Source organism: Muscardinus avellanarius, assembly GCF_963383645.1.
Source record: "Muscardinus avellanarius genome assembly, chromosome: 2".
NCBI classification, from domain to species: domain Eukaryota; kingdom Metazoa; phylum Chordata; class Mammalia; order Rodentia; family Gliridae; genus Muscardinus; species Muscardinus avellanarius.
Window position 1 is genome coordinate 2,151,347 of NC_137787.1, and position 18,450 is coordinate 2,169,796.

General features: G+C 55.9%; 1 protein-coding gene across 1 annotated transcript in view; it reads left to right on the top strand.

Annotated features, from left to right (window-relative positions):
• Positions 1 to 18,450, top strand: part of HDAC4 (histone deacetylase 4) — a gene marked incomplete at both ends in the record, with an annotated part of 133,916 nt that overhangs the window by 24,591 nt on the left and 90,875 nt on the right. The window contains one exon of the mRNA XM_080720072.1: positions 8,972 to 9,216. Coding sequence (XP_080576198.1) covers positions 8,972 to 9,216 — 245 coding nt within the window. The remainder of the gene's footprint in view (positions 1 to 8,971; positions 9,217 to 18,450) is intronic.

Sequence of the window (18,450 nt, forward strand, 5' to 3'; positions counted from 1 at the left end):
GGGAGCAGAAGCCCCGTAAACCAGCCCCTGGAAGCTTGTGCTGCTGCTCTTTGATTCCAGAACTCTGCACAGAAAACCCAGCACAGGGTGGGGTTCACGTCGGCTGCATGGGACTGCACCTTTCTTGCTCAGGCCAGACTGAAAGCCTGCCCAGATACGCATCCATAAATGTCTCCAAACTTTGTGTTTAGTTCTTTACACTTTGGCTTCAGTTGAAAACAAAGCAGCCTCTTCTTGTGCCGCGTTCCTTATTTTTCAAGCACATTTCCTGGTGTATACTGTTCACATAAGTTTTTTCTTTGCATTACACATATACATTTAAATGAGGCAGAGAGAAATGATGCATGGAATTCACCTGCACTTAGAACTAAGGCAGGGCCGCTCTCTTGCTTTGTGTATCCCCTGTAGAGTTTTTTTAAATGTTTACACTAAGAAGTACTTCTGAGCTGGGCACAGCGGTGTATCCCAGCTCTTGGGAGGCCGAGACAGGAGGGTTGAAGGTTTGATTGGGGATCCCTAAGTTCAGCAACTTAGCAAGGCCCTGTTTCAAAAAAAAAATTAAAAAGGACTGGAGTGTAGCTTGAGGTTAGAATGCCCCTGGGCTCAGTCTCTAGTACCAATAAAAAAATAGGGAGGTACTTCTGATGTCTCTGCCTCATCTTTTTCACATATCTGCGCACGTGCGGGTGCGCATGCACGTGGTTAAATAGGATAACTGTTAAGAGCATCTTTGGGGAATGTGATATTACATATAAATCAGAATTTTGAATGGAGCATGGATATGACTATTCAGTCATTCTATGATTGTTTAATAAGTTATTCCTTCCAAAGTTTCAAGATACAGTGGCAGGTTGAACACAGGCATTTCATTTCACTTGCTCTGGAAATTCACAAAAACTCCATTAAAGATGCATCGTCCTAAGTTCCAACCCAGTACAGGTGCACCCCACCCCGCAGGTGTGGCCTCCCAGTACTGCTCCTCTCTTCCGGGAGCGCGCTTCCACAGCTGCGGGGGCTGCTCTCCCTGTCCTTCGTGGGCTCCTAAAGACTCAAGAGCAGCCTGAGGGCTCCCACCGGCCACAGACAGAACCGCTGGAGTGTTTATAAGTCCGGGAGCTGTGTGGACGTGGGTCACGGGGCCACTGAGATGCACTCCGTCCTCTCCACCACTCACATGTGGAGCATGCTGCTGACCACCTCCACGGTTTCAAAAAGTGGCACATAGAGGAAGAATAATAAGCCTTTCTCATTAAATATGATTGCCAGATAGACAAGGAGGTTGGTTTTGGATTGTTTCTCACTCCAGAAACAGTCCATCCACCCCCATGAAGAGGGGTCAGTGGGAGTGTAGGCCTGCCAGGGAGCGGTGGGTGGCCTGGGTAGCTGTGAGCACACCTCAGGCCCAGCTCAGGCCCCGGGGTCACGGGGTATAGGAGGTCACTGTGGGGAGCGCACTGTTCTGGTCAGTCAGGTGTCATCGCGGGGCCACAGGATGGGTGGCCAGCATCTCCAGCTGGCGAGGTGTGGGGGGGGGCGCCATGATTAGAAAGACTTTGAGCTAGGGAGGCTTAGACAGGAGGCTCGCAGGCTCAAGAACAGCCTCGACAGTTTAGCAAGACGTCAGCAACCTAGTGAGACCCTGCTCAAACTAAAAAATAGGAGCTGGAGGTGTGGCTCAGAGGTAGAACTCCCCTGGGTTTAATCCCCAGTACCACGCACGCATGCACGCACACAGAAATAGAAATAAAAATAGAAATTGAGCTATCAGCTGTTTGCAGTGTCTGGACCTTCTTGGATCCTGGTTTGAACAGATGTAAAACTTGTTTTTGATAGCGTCACAAGAGCATGGGCACTTTCTGGCTGTCCAGTCATGTATGGAGCTTTTGTTGACTCTCTTGGGCGTGTCGGCGGTGTTTCCTTGTGCTGAGTTCTTTGAGAGTGTCTGGGATGAATGAAGTGCTGTGATCGCTGTGGTTTACTTTAGTCAAGAAGGAGGATGCGAGGTGGACCTGACCTGAGAGCTCTTGCAGCTGGGCAGCCTCCATGCAGTTCTCTCTGCTGTTGTGGACTTAGAAATTGTCCACCAAAGTTAAAAATGCACATTCCAGCGAAAGGTCATAAACTGGCAGAGGTAGGCGTGTGGGCGAGGGGCTGGCTCCCGCAGTCAGTGTGGAAAGCAGATGCGTGCCTCAGCTGACCTGGCAGACTGGAAGACCAGCCCAGAGAGCTGCCCTTTCCCTTGGGAAGAGGAGCGGGCGGCACGGGGGCCAGGCGGTGGGCTGGAGGCAGGAGCAGCAGCGAGGTGCACCGCCCGCCCAGCAAAGACTCTGCTTCTGCCAGGGATGGGTGGCTTGAGGTTGTGGCGTGCAGCATCCTTCCCAGGGTGGGCAGCCCCTCCGTGGGAAGCAGGCAGCCAGAAGCTCCGTGGTACCCAGCCTGGGGCTCCCGACTGAGGCCGGCTGCACTCACCCAGCAAAGTCCACGTGGGGAGGCCCCTGCTCTCTGCCCCAGCACAGCAGAGTGTCTGCACGCTCTGACTCGGACACATGCTGGGTTTCCAGGTGGGAGGAGCAACACCACCTGGGACTCCAAGAGTGAAGGGTGCGGCAGCTGCAGGGCGGCCATGGCTGCCCGCACCGGGCTCCTGGACACCGTCCTCCTGGGATGCTGAGCAGCAAGGCCTGAACAGGAGTAGCTGGGAGCCTTTGCCACTGAACGTGGCCATTTGGCTTGTCGGTCACAAAGTAGCGCGAGGCCTAAAAACTCCTATGGGGCGAGGGGCTAGACTTGGGCGTCCTGTAATGTCGCAGGCAAGGCGGTGGAGCTGGAGATGGGAGGGATGGAGGGACAGCGGGAGCTTGCTGGGGAGACCTTGCTGCACCAGCAGATATTCCACGTCAGTGACGCAACCAGGGCCGTGTGGCTGAGGTGACTGGCAGGCAAGAACCACCCCTCGGGAGGGCCAGCGAGGGCGCCCCTAGCGCCTAACTCTAGAGTTCAGGACATGGAAGATGAGGAGGTCTCAGACACCCAGAGAGGGACATCAGGTCCCCGTACGGGGTCTACAGTCAGTCTTCACAGGTTCAGCGACAGTGTCCGGAGCAGGAAGACGTGCGGAACAGCCCTTTCTTGGTTCGGAAGGGATGGTCCCAGCCACAGTTCTGCACGCAGCCAGAGTACAGGCACTGCGGGCGACTTTCCATCGTTTGCAACATGCAGAACTTAACCTCGCGCCTCCTTCTCCAAGGCTCGGTCGGCCCCGAGTTCCTGTAGAAAGAGAATAAGCCAGGAACAAGGGGCGCTAGCCTGGAGGGAGGGTCAGGCCAATCCAGGATGGCCCGTGCAGGAGGTGGGACGCCTGGCTAGAGCAGAGCAGCCTGACCTGTCCTGACCACCTGTGCCTGCCACCAACACGGAGGACACTCACTCCTGCCCAAGGCCCTCCGCTCAGTGCTCCAGATGCCGAAGGTGGAAGAAGTGCCGGACGGGGTGTCCGGTCTGGCCTGCGTGACCGTGCTGCCAGATGCCACTGCTGGGTTGGCATGGTTTCCTGGGGCCACTCGTGACCTCGCCCCGAGGGAGCTCGAGTCACCGTCCCTGAAGCCAGAGGCGGACCTGGACTGAGGCTCCCCACCCTGGAAGCCTCCGGCGCCCCTGCTGCGGCCCTGTGTGCTGTAGGGCTGTGTGTGGAGGTGGGAGGCCACAAGGAGCAGCAGGAGGGAGCTTCGCGAAGTCGGAGTGCTCCCTGGGCTGGGTGCGTGGGACCCGCGGGGCTCAGAGCCGGGTGACAGTCTAGGTGAGCTGAAGGTGCCCGTGGCGTCTCAGTACTGTTCTTCATGCATATGCCTGCCGGGGTGGGCGACAATCAAAATCCCACAGTAAAGGATGAAAAATTTAAATAAGTTCTGCAGTGCCAGTGTCCCCCACACACAGGCAAAATGTCAGCAAGAGGAAATCGTGGTTACATTGTTGAAATAGCTATTATTTTTCCCTTGAATTGGATGAGTCATTCCTGACTTGAAGAGACCCTCAACTCTGGCCGTGTTTTCTAAAGAATAGTGCTGCTTTGATTCCATGTCCCTAGGATGGCATGAAATGGTGTCAGGAAAGAGGAGCTGATCATGTCGTGGAAAATCAGTGTCCCTCTTTGTGATGGTATTTAAGAAGAGGAGAGAGACTGACAGCCGTCCCTGTTTGTGGCTGGGCGCTCCCAGCAGGCTTGCGTGGCTCCTGCGACGCTCAATGCCTTCTTTGTGCTCTTTCCTATGTCACGAGCCTGATTGTATTAATAAGTTTCTCAAGGCACAACCTATAAGAGCAGTTTTCTCCTCCGCCGTGGAATATCCATGAGAATACAGGCTTTTTGTTTTGATGCTGCATTCTTGATGGGGAGAAGCTCGCATTGTTTTCTCGGGGTGCTCTGGGTCAGAGGCTCCGGCAGCTTCTTTTGGGAACTCAAGGCATTTCCAAGTGTTTTGACACATAAATAGCACAAGTCATGTTTGACGCAGCCCCAGTGCTGTGCGTCAGTGAATGGGGGTCGTGGTTCCCATCTGTCCCACTGGCGCATGGGCGGGGCCTGGCACAGCTTGGCCACGGCCTCCCCACCTGACCTCCAAGTTTCCCAGAGGCCCCTGCGTGGGTCTTCTTTGCTGCAAAAGTTCAAGTCCTTATGCCCGTGCGTGTTGAGGACACCTTGATTCCTGGTGAAGCAGCGGCAGCGGCGGGCTGCGGGGCTGAGGGGCTGGGATGTAGCCAGGAATGCTCCACTTCCTAGAGATGGAAATGGAGTGCTGCTCCCCTTCGGCAGCGCTCTCAGCTCTTCCACTCGGCTTTCACCACCTGAGTCCAGGCCCACCATCAGCACCACCTGAGTCCAGGCCCACATGAACAGGGGAAGCTCATCTGCAGACCGGCAGGTGTTGGGCAGCGATTGCCATGGCTGGCCAGTGCCAAATGGCGTGGGACACTCGCCTCTGCCTTCCCAAGCCCCTCCGGTCTGGGGCCTCACTGGCGTGGGAGCGCTGCGCACTGGCCGCTGCGCCGTTCCACGTGCAGCAGAACTTATGGAAAGGCTGCAGTGCTGACCCACAGGAAGTTCAGATTTGCGCCCAGGAGGCCGGAGGCTTCGTCCAGCTGCACAGAGGGCGTGTCATCTAGGGGCGCTCACGTCCGTGTGGGGCATTGCATCTAACCACGCTGATCACGCGTCAGTCCAGCCCACACGTTCCTTTCAGGATGGAATTTATGGGGAACTTTACACATATCCATGAAAGTAGCTTAGAAAACAACCTAAAAATTGTCTGAGGAATTAAAGCATTAGCATTAATAGCTTGAGTGGATTGGATGAGAAAGGTGAAGTTTTTTTTAAAAAAAAAAAAGCAAAATAAGCAATAACCGCCATCCACGTCAGTGCAGCGTTAGTGATTAAGCTGAGGCTGTGTCCAAAGAGCGTTAGCACCTCGCCACACTCCTTTTTCTTGTTCTCTGCATAAGTAAGCCTGGACCATGTTCAGTCGTGCATGCAGCTGGTCTTCAAAGCACCTGTGAGCCCTTTCTATTCCTGCAAGCCCAGGTGGCAGTGCTGGGCCGGCAGCTGCCGGGCCTGTGTTGATGGGCAGCTCCACGCTGCTCCCCAGGGCCTCAGGCTCTGTTCACCAGAGCTAGCACCACGTCCACTAGATGCTCTAGACCAACATAAATCTGTTTCCTTATAAGAACCTCTGTGATTCTGGCCTTGGAACAAGGAGGCCTTGCCCCAGCTGGCGCGTGCACCAGCAGCCCACGTCTGAGCAGTCCATCCCAGAGCTGCCCCGTCCTGCCCTTTGCTGCCTCTGTCTGTGTGAGCAGCTCCTCCACAGTGATGTGCTGGCTCTAGGGGCCCTTCCACCTCCATGAGCCTCCTTCCCCAGAGCTGTATCAGCCTCCCCAGCAGCACGGGGCCTGTCCTCATGTGGGGCACCTGGCACAGATGTGGGGCCACCGTTCTGTGCCTTCAGTAAGTGAACATACGACTAGCAATTCTTGGTCTATTCTCCCGTTCTTAAAAATTAATAATAGGGATGCCTTTAGCTGGGCCTAGTGGCACATGCTTGTAATCCCAGCATTTGGGAGGCTGAGACAGGAGGATCGGGCAGATTCAAAGCCAGCCTCAGCTACTTAGTGATACCCTGTTTCAAAATAAAGAATACAAAATAGGCCAGGGGGTGTAGCTCAGAGGTAGAATGCCCTGGGTTCCATACACACACACACACACACACACACACACACACACACACACACGCGCGCCTTTAAAGGTTGCTTTATGCTGTTTCTAAAGAGATTGACCGCGAGGCATGTCTGATGCTGCCCGCCCCCATCTGTGAACACTTTGGAATGGAGGATGACACGGTCTTCTCTGGCCAGCATCTTAGGTACAGCCGTGGTGCTGTGAGATGTGAGCTGCACTGGCTCGTCTCTAAGCCAGGGCCAGTATCACAGGAAATGGTGCCGTTTAGAAAGTGTAAGACAGTGCAGTTGTCTTATTAATTCCGTGTGCTTTCTTATTTAAGCTAAAATATCACTGCTTAACCAGACAGGAGTGTGGGAGAGACATTCTAGGCGGCCTCACTCAGTATAAAGTGGAAGACGCTAACTGGAACGACAGCCGACCACACCCTTTAGTGGATGCACCTGCATCGAACTCACAGCCAGTGCCCCGGGAAGCCGAGGCGACTGGCCTGAGGTCAGCAAGTGGCCAGCTGCCTGGCCACTCGGGAGAACCCCCGGCCGCGGCAGCAGATGGCTGAGGCACCCGGCCTCTCGACGCTGATCTTGCAGAGTGACTGGCACAGCGCAGCGTCAGCCAGGAGCAGCACGTGCCTGCCTCCTGCAGAGAGGCACACCCTGCCCCTCCTCTCTGCTCCACCCACTGCACCTGCCTGGGCTGTTTGATTCCGTGGAAGAAGATTGAGGCCAGTGTGGGGAAGTACTGATGGTTATAAAGCTGGCCTCATTTACATAGGCTTTCCAGTTTTCTGTGCTTCATAATGAACATGATCACAAAAAGATAGAAAGGAAATGGATGGGGTCCTGTCCTCACATGGGTGTGGGCTGTGGTCAGTAGATTATGCTCCCAGACCTGCCCTGGACACAGAAGCAAGCAGAAGCCTTCTAATACACAAGCCTGGTACCCAGCTAGAAAGACATGCACACATTCGTAAAGTGGGTGCCGCACCTCACCGACTAGGAAGAGAACAGGGGAGAAGCGGCAGCCAGCCTTCGCTCGGAGCTGGTGGGGAGGAGCTGGCGACCGGGGACACCAGCACACATCCAGAATCTGGCCGTCATCTTGCATTGTCTAAACCAGGTAGCTGGGGCACAGTGCGCAGACAGCGATCTCCAAGGAGCCCATGAGCCCTGTGTTCCAGCAGCACCTGCCATCCTGTGCCCGCCCTGTCCTGCCACGTGAGCTGTGCCTTGGGGCATGATGACCACTTTAGGTGGAGGATCTGAGGCTGGGGGACTTTCGGGGGCTACCTGCAGCATGCACAGCCAGGGGATGAGGGCGCAGAGCCCCTGCCCAAGCCAGGGCCTCTCCACAGAGGCTTCCCACCTGTGCCTCCGCACAGGAAGAGCCTGGCCCTGTGCCAGGGCCTCCACCAGTTTGGGGACAGAGGCCACCTTGGGACCTGCAGCCTGGGCAGTAGCTACGGATATACTCTGGCCTGAGGGGCGGTGTCCATTTAGAGGTCATCTGCCTTGAATTGACAGGCCTCAGGGCTGGGGCACAGTTTTTCCTAGGAACTAGGTTGGGGGGCTGGGGCTTGGGCTGAGGTCATCTAGCATCGGGGACGGGAAAGGCAGGCGCTCCGGGCAGGTCAGGGCCAGCAGGTAAGGTGCGTGGCCTGGGGTCGCGCTGGCCTGTGGTTGGGTTCAGGCGCCCTCTGAGCTTGAGCCCCCGCCTCCTCCCCGTGCTGGACTCGGTGCTCCTTGGCTGGTGGGAATGCAGCCAGGCAGCGAGGAAGCGTGCTCATGGGGAGGGCCTGCAGGGCCTCACCCAGGCCCACTGCCGCTTCTGCGGAGCTGCCTGTGGGCGGCCGGGTGGTGCCCCTGGCCCACACTGGGTTCTAGTTGATTGCAAGACCTGCACACACCCAGGTGCAGCTCAGACATGAACCTGGCTGAAAGGGAGTGCTCCCAGGGCTCCGCAGTGTTCTAGTGTAAAGCTCCCTGCGTTCCGTGTTGTCTCCACTTTCATGGTTCTGACTTGGGAGGCCTGCGATGGGCTCAGCCTGGGCCCTAGTCAGAACAGAGTGCACCTTTCCTCAGTGGTGCACTAGGCCAGTATGGAGTGCAGAGGCCCTGCCCTGATGGATGTGCTTGTGTGGCCAGCCAGGAGCACATTTTATTGGCTGTGGTCGGGTAAACATGTTTTCAAGAGGGCACTCGCGTTGCCATGGAAACAAGCGCTCCGCGTGCGTCTATCTGGACCACTTGTGTGGCACACGCTGTTCTTGGGGCTCACACAGAACTCTGCAGTGGCTTCGTTGGAAGAGGAGGAAGGGGCAGAAGAAAAGAACAGGCGGCTTGCCCATGGTGTGTTGGCACTCAGCACTTTCTTCCTTGGCTAAGCAGAGCCGTTTTCTGCCTTTCTTTCTATTGATTATGAAACATGACGTCAGATAGGCCTTTGGGCCTGTAATGGGGTCCTTTGAGAGTGGGGCCTCCTGTCTTGGAGGGTGGGGTAGGAGGAGGAGGTTTGCGTAAGTACGTCTCCTGGACTGACCTTCCTGCTTTTGTGATGTCTGTGCTTGAGGACTGCAGCCCCAGGCACCCTGGGTCTTGAGTTCTTAGGCTGAGGAGCAGCACTGGGCACCGAGTACCCTTCAGTCCACAGCCCCTGGCTACTGCCAGCAGTGCCGTGGAGACGGGAGGGAACCCCCGGCAGCCGTGCATGCAGTAACGGGCTCTGTGCTGTGCTCTCTTGCAGTGGACGTGGCCGCGGCGCTGCCTCTGCAAGTGGCCCCTGCGGGAGTGCCCATGGACCTGCGCCTGGACCACCAGTTCTCTCTGCCTGTGGCAGAGCCCGCGCTGCGGGAGCAGCAGCTGCAGCAGGAGCTCCTGGCGCTGAAGCAGAAGCAGCAGATCCAGCGGCAGATCCTCATCGCTGAGTTCCAGCGGCAGCACGAGCAGCTGTCCCGGCAGCACGAGGCCCAGCTGCACGAGCACATAAAGGTAAGCTTCTGTGCTGCGGCTCCAGGCTGCCGGGCTGCCTGTGCTCCTGCAGAGCGCGCCCATGTAGCATAGGAAGCGCCACAGCGTGATGAATGACATCTTAAAGGCCTGGTATGGAGGATTCCTTCTAGAAACGTATGCGTGAGGAGAGAGATCACTGGCCGCAAGAAGTGCTGATGTGGTAGCAGCACTGCTGTAACTCCCAGGTCACTTACAATTTGTTGTTTTCTCTTTCTTGGGACTTTCCTCTCTTTTCTAAGTCTTTACCATTGGCTTTTCATAACTGGCAAAAGATGGTATTTTCTTTTCATTTAAAAAGGATAGAGCCAGGCAGTGGCTCATGCCTATAATCCCAGTATTGGGAGACTAAGACAGGTGGATTGAAGTTCTGAGGCCAGCAGTGAAAATGCCGTGATACTGTGTTTCACAACTGAAAATAAAATCGCCCTATACCTCCAGGAGTAGAGACGTTGCTCAGAGATAGAACAACCCTGGGCTCAGTCCCTAGCACTACCAGAAAGAGAAAAAAGAAAGGAAAAAACCATTAGCATAGATCTTTTCTGTACTTACTCTCTACAGATAGTAAGTTTGACCCTAGATTTTAAAGTTAAATGAAGTAGGCGGAGATGCATCAGTGCTGCACGGGGAAGCCGGTGTGAATTGGGCAGGCCAGGGAACTCAGTGATCACATGCTCACCACACTGAGGGCCAGTACCAGACCGTCCAGTGGGAGTGTGCTTCTCTAAGACTATAGATAAGCTCTTCAGTAGCCACCCCAGCCCCACCCCAGCCAGGTTGTGTAAGTGACTGCTCCGTGATGGAGTTGCCCGGCCCTAGTGGCTCCGGCAGCAAGTCCCTCCGGATCAGGAGCCCAGGAGCAGGCCACTGGAGGGTATGGCTCGAGGTCCTCGGAGGCGTCAGTGCCGGTCAGGCGGCACCATCTGCGGAACTGCGGCTGGAGGACGTGCCACAGCGCACGTCGTGGCCCTGGCAGAGCTGTAGCTTCTCTCCTGCACAGCGCAGGCTGGCCTCCGCATCATGGGAGGGTCCTGGAGAAGAGGTTTCCTCTGTAGGCCGATCGCGCGAAGGCTGGGGGCTGTCCTCCATGCGGCAGCGTGTCACAGGCTGGCTTGCCCTGGAGAGCAGCTGAACAGCAGCAGAGTCTCTCCTCGGGGACCGGTGCTCCAGGCACAGGCGAGAGCCCGTCCTAAGCTCCTCCGCCGAGAGCCGGGCTGTGGGCCGCGCCTCCGGAAGCTCTGGGTCTTTGGCATTTGGTTGGTTTCTGTTGCTTGTGGGCGGTGGCGGCGGCGGCAGCAGCGTTGGCGGCTTTTGCTCTTGGTTTGGGGCAGGGCAGTGGAAGGCTTTACAAGAGCCAGGCCCTTCAGGCTCCCGGCACCCCTCTGGCTGGCAGGAATGTTCACCAGGGGGTCTGGGCCCACCTGGACAGCTGTTGCCTTTCTGTGCTGTGGACTGGCCAGGCCTGTTCCCAGCGAGGGCCCGAGGCATGGCGGAGCGCTCTGCCTCTGGTCTCCAGGACTGGGGTGCAGGATGTTTTAGGCTGACTGTGGGCAATGGGTGTGTGCCAGCCGGAGGACACAGCCGTGGAAATCATCCCAGGTAATGCCGGCAGCCGCGTGGCCTTCCAGTCCCCTGTTGGGAGCACCCCCGCAGGCCACTTGCTTCGTTTATTTTTTTAGTTGTAGTCTCGTGTTTCTGTGACTGCTAAAAGCAATTTAGAAATGGTGGCCGAGCTCGCGTTCCCTGTGTGGAGCCAGCTGTGCGCAGAGCCCAGTGACTCAGCTCTGGGTGCACCACAGGCCCTGGCGCTCCTGTTCTAGAAAGGCCGTGAGGTAGACAGTGCAGGGCTTCCCTGTGCTTGCACGGTCGACGTGTGTCCTGCCGCCTGTGGGCCTGCGTCGCATCTCTAGATGGCCCTGCCGGCCACCTGTCCGGCTGCCTCGGGGCGTGGGGCGCGCGTGCCCTCTGGCTCTCCTCAGACCTCGCGTGGAGCCTGGCTGCAGCAGACCTCAGGCGCCGCTCACTCTGCCCTGCCTGTCCCTGGCTGCCCATCCGGCGGGAGCACTGCGCAGGCTGCGACTGCACTGTCCCTGGTCTTGCAGAGGAGGGTTCTCCATGACCAGTTGTTGATGTTCTCATTGTGTGTTGGTTGGAGTCATAGCTTTCAAAAGACCAAAGAGAGAGACTCCGTAATAAAACACACCCTGATGCAGTACCAGGGTGCGAGAAGCTTGAGGAGGACCCTGGGTCGGGTCCTGCTGGGGTCCCGCCTCCGACCCACTCCTGCCTCCCTCTGCAGGGTGGAGAGGGCCCTCCCCCAGCTCTCACCCAGCCAGCTGGGAGGGCAGCAGGGCCACGCCTGCCAGATGGGAGCTGGAGGCCGCCCTGCCGCTGGTGCTGGGTCCAGGAGAGAGGCGGAAACTTAGCTGCACTGGGACCGGTCTCAAAAGCAGAGAAAGGATCTCAAAGTTACATTTCTCTTTGCATCTTAATCATTTGTTTTAGTTTTTCATTGAAAGGGAGATCATGAAAGCCTTTAAACTCCGCGAGCGTATCACCATATTAGCAGGCTTTTGTTTTGTTTGACGGCTTCAGCCCCCTTCATGCCATCATATTGTTAATGACATTTGGCAGTGCTGTTTGTCAGACAGATTTCCTGAACACACGATCTAATTAGTGTCATTAAATCATCAGTGAATTTGAATAGAATTTTATAATTGGAATGGGAGTAGTTTCTAGAATATAACTGAAATTGTTGATTTGGGGTAAATAAAATTTCTTATCAGGGTGCAGAGTTACTCTTGAGCTAGCACAGTCTCCCCGCTGCCCGTGCCGACTCCTGCACTGCGCGCCTCCTCCCTGGGCTCCCGCGTTGACCTGGGCCTGGGGTGCGCCTGAGAACTGCTAGCAGCTTTAGGCTGAGCCAGTGCAGATACCTGAGACCACCACTTAGCACCGCCACTTTAGGGTGTGCTGTCGTTTTTAATATTTAAAATCTCCATTATCAGCTGGGCGTGGTGGCGCACGCTTGTAATCCCCGCGCTTGGGAGGCGGAGACAGGAGGATCCCGCGGGTTCGAAGCCAGCCGCGCTGGCTTAAGAGACCCTGTTTCCAAAAATAAATAGGTCTGGGAGTGTAGCCCAGATGTAGAAGGGCTTCCAGGAACCCCAGTACCACACACAATAAATAAATAAATAAATAAATAATAAATAAAATCTCCATTATCAAAACAGCACATTCTTCTACTGCCTCTAACTGAAAAGCAGTGCAGGGTTAGCACACTGCCAGCCGCAGGCCCTGCCCTCTTCTGCCTGGATCCAGTGAGGGGCAAGGCCAGGCCCTGCCCCCTCCGTGCTGTGAGTCCCTCCTGCGGAGAGGCCTGGCTCCCTCGCCCCATCCCACGCCATCTTTCTGGCTAAAGCGCTCGGTATTTCCATTTCTGTGCCTGTGAACTTGTTACTCACAGCTGCGCTCGCAGCACAGGATGGTTGCGTCCTTTTGCATATGGTTTTCCTGGGGCTCATAATTCTCCTTTTCCTATTTACTAATTTTCCTGTGGCCTGATCCAAATCCGGCCCCACAACCCAAGAAGATGCCAGCCTGAAGTTACTGGCTCTCCAAAACAGGTGGTGTGTCTGGGAACCGCTGGGGTGACAGCCTGGGGACACGTGCAGTGGTGGCCAGAGAACATCCTAAGGCAGAGGCAGGGAGGTGCCAAGGAAACCAGGAGCCGCAGCCGAGCACTTGGCACCGAAGACCGCTGGGCCCGGGCTCGTGGCCGGGCTGGGGGCTCCGTGGAGGACGCAGCTGTTGTTAGCACTTGACCTTGAGCAAGTGCGGGACCGTCCTTCCCACAGCCTTAGGTGCAGGCTGCACACCAGGCCATCTGTCACTGGCCGGACAGGGGTCCAGGCCTTTCTGTTTTCCTGCGTGGGTGTGATTGCTCGTGTGGTCGACCAGATCTCCAGATGCTGAGGAGGAATTTGCAGCTCTTTTCTGCTCGTGTTCGTTTTCTCTCCACTTTGCTGTTGTAATGCCGGTCTTCTTATCATTAATATAAGAGCGTTCTTTATGAATAAAGGCGCTACTTCCCTGCCCACTGTGTGTGTCCTTTGACTGTTACTGTCGTCACAAAATAGTTATCCACTCCCCCCACCCTCATTCATGAGGCAGAGTGTTCTTTGTAAACAGATTAGAGCCCTGCCCTTGGTCGGTACTCGTTCACGCCCCGCGTCCACCTGGGGCTCTGTCCCGTGCAGCCCAGGCGGCCTCGTGGGGCTGAGCAAAGCTGGCTCCCCCTACATGGCTGCCACCCACTTACTCTTCCAGATGGAGTTCAGAACCATTGCTCACGAAGGCTCCAGAACCGGTCCAGGAACAGAGATTGCAGTTATTAATAACTTCCTAATATTGCATTGCCGCTCAAGACCGATGTGCTACTGTTGAATCCAAGGCCTCTGCTTTCCTTAGGAAAAGCCTTTTTATTTTCATTTACTGCTCATAGATTTTATAGTCAATTATTCTTGGGTGTTTTATACTTTTATTTCTATTATAAATGAATCTCCTTTGTCACTGCCAGTGTATAGACAAGCCCTGAAATTCACTATTTTATTTATGTATTAGCTACCAATGTATCAAATTTTATAACATCCTAAAAGTTTTTAATTGATGACTTCATGTGTCCTAGGTCAACAGTTATTCTCCTTTTTAAGACTGTAGCTGTCTTAACTGACACGCTAGCCCTGTCAAGGTCTGGCTGGGTGTCGGGGTGAGCCCTGTGGTGATCGCGGCCCTGCACAGCCGCCCCCCGCCCAGGTAGCTTCCCTGAAGGGCTGCCTCTCCTCCTGGCTGTGTGACTGGCAGGAGGCCTGGGCATTGTACCACTGTGGTTCACCTGTAAGTCAAAATACAATCAAATCGTGTTTTTGAGTTACGTATGCTACAAGGAGACATGAGCAGACGATAAGCGAGAGCGTGTGGGAGCGTGCGCACTGCTTTAGCGCGTCTGCACACACCTGCTTAGTGAGACAGGAGTATACCCCCGCGGTAGAGCTTTCCTGGACAGTCACGCTGGGCTCTGTCTGCTTTCCTGGAGCATAGTAACCGCTGGATTTGGACTTGTCGGCATCGCTGCCCTTACTGTGGGCCTGGGAGGTCTCAGGGTGCCATGCATCGTACCTTGAGTAGGGGTCAGTGTGCAGCCAGGCACCGCCACGCAGGCCAGCCTGTGCGTGCCCTCCACACAAATACCAGGAGGTAGCCCAGGGCCACAGAGTCTGCCTCCGCCCTCCGCACCAGCCACCTGCGCCCTTGGGGCCTCTGAGCCCAGACGTTGCTCTTAGTGGAGTCGATGTATCTACATGAAACACTCAGGTGTGTAAACACAAGGACGCCCGTATCTGAGGATCTGCAGCACACTCAGTGTGACACTGCGGAGGGCAGGTCCAGTGGGGCCCACTGAGCGCTGACCCACGGGCCGCCCGGCCTTTGGGTTTCGAGGCTGCCTCGTGGGAGCCAGCTTCTCATCCGAGCGGTCCGAACCGGAGAGCACAGGCCGTCACAGAGGAGCGTCTTTTTCTGTGGCGTCTCTGGTAAGACGGGCAGTCAGGATGCAGTGGAGAGCCGCTCCGTCACCACCTCTCGAGACTGTGCGGGGTGGCCGTGATGGGGGTGCCAGGCAGAGGAGAGTCAAGCCAGCCAGGTCTCCTGCAAGCAGGCAGGGGGGCGCTGGCTTCCAGGACCTCCTGGACGTTCAGCCAAGTCCTTACTCTCTCCTCAGCGGTCTAGGTTCAGAGCCCACTGCCAGCGAAAGACTACCTGGGGCTCTGTGCTTCTGGAAGCTTCTCTCCTGCGTTTCTGCCTTACCTCCCAGGGGCACACACGTGTGCGTGGGGAGGGTGTGAAGGCAAGCAGGGAATCCGGCCAGCACACCCTCCATGCAGGCCACCCTGGCCTGCGTGGCGCTCTGGTCAGCGCTCCGCGCAGCCCTTCTTCCATTTAGTGACACACTCTGAGCTGAGCACTGTGGACGGGAGCTGTGTCGCCCGACCAGATGCCAGGACTTGCCCTTGCTGGGGCCCGGGCTCATGGAGTCATCTGCTCCGGGGAGGAGGAGTGAGGCCGCAGGCGGGCGAGCCGCATCACCACCTGCAGGCGCTGGTCCTGCCCAGAAGGCCACAGCAGCCGCCCGCCTCTTGCCAGTCGCGGAGCGGGGTCTTAGCAGTGCCGCCTGGGCTGTGTGCATCCAAAGCAGGGCTTGGCGCTTGGCAGCCAGGTGGGGCTGCTCTTCAGCCAGAGGACGGAGGAGCCGCGTGAGGCCCGAGGTCGCGGGTGGAAGCCGGTTGCGAGGGAGCACCTGCCTCCGGTGGACGCTTGCCGTGAGCGAGGCTGGAGCACGGGACCCCAGTCAGAATGTGCTTCCAGGACCGCGGAGGGCAGTTTAGAGCATCTTGCCAGATGTCCCCTGCGCGGTTAGTGCCCGCAGCGCACCGGGTGCTCCTTCCCCTCCCTCAGCCCACAGGTGCTGCAGCCCAGAGTGAAGGGTTAGTCACCCGTGGCTCTAATTTACACTTCCTTTCTTCCTGGTGTAGGTGTGTGTTTGCTGCTGTGATCTGCGAGTAGGAGGTCTGTGTGTCTGTGAGTAGGAGGAAACTGAGAGCCATTTGGTTGATAAGGTGACTCTTCCCTCCAAGGTGCGGCCCTGTGGAAGGAGACCTAGAGGTGTGGCCCTGGTCTGCCTGTTGACTCTCGGTGTTACCTGTCCCAGTGGCTCGGGCTGTTCCCAGGCCTGTGACCTAATGAGCAGCGGTGCCATCTGGCTCCTCCTGATACCTGACGCTTGGGAAGGAAGGCTGAGGCTGCCAGGCCTGCCCAGGGCTTCTTGCGTGCGTCAGCGTTGAGCCCGGGGACTTGTGCTGAGGTGCTCCGGGTCTGTGACGTGGTGCCCGCCCTCCCTGCTGAGGGTGCTGGGCTGCTCTGGCGTCAGGCATCTCGGCTCCTTCTCCTTGCTGTGAGGCACTTGTGGCTCACGAGGGAGCGTGAGGCTTCCCGCTCCACAGGGCATCCTGGCCCGTCCACCCTGCCCTCTGCTCTGGCTGAGCTGTTTGCAGACAGGCAGGGACTGTGTGTTTCTAAAGGCACCAGCGTGGCAGTGCATGTGCTGCTCCGGACTGTGGCAGAGGAGACAAGCTGTACCCCCGTGGCTCCTGGCTGGTCCTCCAGGCACAGCTTCCCTGCTTCACTGACAACTGCTTGAGCTAGGACAGCGAGGGCCCTGGCCTGCCGAGCCTAGAGGGCAGGCAGAGCATGCTGTCCCCACAAGGATGAGCTGAATGTGGTCCCTTCCCAGGGCAGCCAGCCACCCCAGGAAGTGCAGGCTGCTGAGCTGCTGGGCCATCCCACCGAAGGCTGAGGGTGCTTTCTGCCCATCCCGCCTGGTCCAGGCCCAGCGCCGTCCCTCTTCTTGCTGCAGCCCTCCTCTCTTGGACCTTGGTGCTAGTGGTGCCCTGCTTGTCTCTGATGCTCGAGAGTCCAGTTAGAGAAAGGGACTGGCATGGGGTGCTGTTCTGATGGGAGGGAGCCAGTTAGTCCAGCGTAAACAGAGTCCCCCTACGGCAGGCCATTGATCGGGCGGGCTAGAGAGCCTCATTTGCCGCCTTAGCGTGGGTGACGCTCAGTGGGCACTGAGTCGCCTGGATGGTGGGGTGCGTGTGCACACCTGGTGGCGCTGGTTCTCTGGACAGCCCTCATGAGGCATGTTAGGTGCCATCAGGCAGGTCTGGGGTTATCGTGCTAGCAATCGAAGAAGCAAACGGGAGCGGCAGAAGGGGCCCTTCGCTTTTGACCCGGCATCATGCTGAACGGCAGGCTGGAAATGAGGGCCACAGGTATGTGGGAGGGACTGAGGAAAGAGGCGGGGGCATGAGCCCTGAGTCCTGGGCAAAGTCAGGGATTGGCTTGCTCAGAACATGCTTCATGCTCAGTGGTCAAGACAGATCCAGCCAAAGGATATTTCTGTTGAGCCCACTTAGCATATAGGAGATGGGAAAATGCTCATAGTTGGGTTTTGAGTTAGACTTTAAATCTAGATTTAATTGTATGACTAAACTAGAAGTCACTGAATATACGTGATTTTTTTCATATTTTCACATTTGCTATTTAATTTTTTATTTACTTTTTTATTTTTTTATTTGTAACTATTTATAATTTAAAAAAAACCTTCTTGACTTTAAAAGAAGCCTGTTGTTACGGGCCTTCCTTTCCCATCAGGACCAGGCATGTGTTGCTGTTGTGCATCTGGCTGTAGCCCCGGGGACACCTTGGACACACGGCTCTATGTACCCCCACGTCCAAGTACAAGTCGCCATAAGGCCTGCCCTGAGGGCTGTGGGCAGGAGATGCCCTGGGTCCAGGGACTCGACTTCCCAAATGGCATGGCCTCTGCACTGAGTGTCTTCCAGACACTGGACCGGGAAGGGTGTTGTCTGAGCAGCCCTGCGAGCATTTCTTACCTCAATTGTGACGATATTGAGGCACTTCCATTGAACTTGAACTTAACTCTGCCGCCTCCTAATGATTGGCTGGTCATGAAGACGGAGGGGAGCTCGAGCAGGTCAGCTGACGGAGCCCTCTAGAGGGCTGGCAAGTTCTCTGTTCTCCTGCTGGGGCAGTGGAAGAGTACCTGTCCCCAACTTCTGTCATTTGAGTACAGTGGGCTTTCATTTACTGTTTGAAAATTAAGTTGTTTCCAGTTGAACATCTGAAACAATATTTATTAATTAATTTATTTATTTTTGTGGTTATGGGCTTCAAACCCAAGTCTTAATGGTTGCTAGGTAAGTACTTTATCTATGAGCTATACCTGCAGACCCCAATTAAATGTCTGTATAGTAAATTTAAATATTGAAGTCAAAGGAGCTGCATTCTGGGGACCTGATACATGAATCAGAATCCGGCAGTGGCATCACAGTACACTTGATGTAAAGTCTGGTGCTTTTATTGTTTCCATTTCTGTTTCTTAGGAAAATTAAGCCATTGCCCTCTTATTTTAAATTACCCATTACAACTTCAGTCTGCCAGAGATAGCTGGCTATTATTTCTTCTTCCCCCAAAGAATAGTCTTTCTCTTGTGCATATAACCAGGGATTTTACCTAGCTTAAAATTAGCACGGCCCAAGCCCTTACTTTGGCAGCCTGGATCTGTATCCTTCGGGGCAT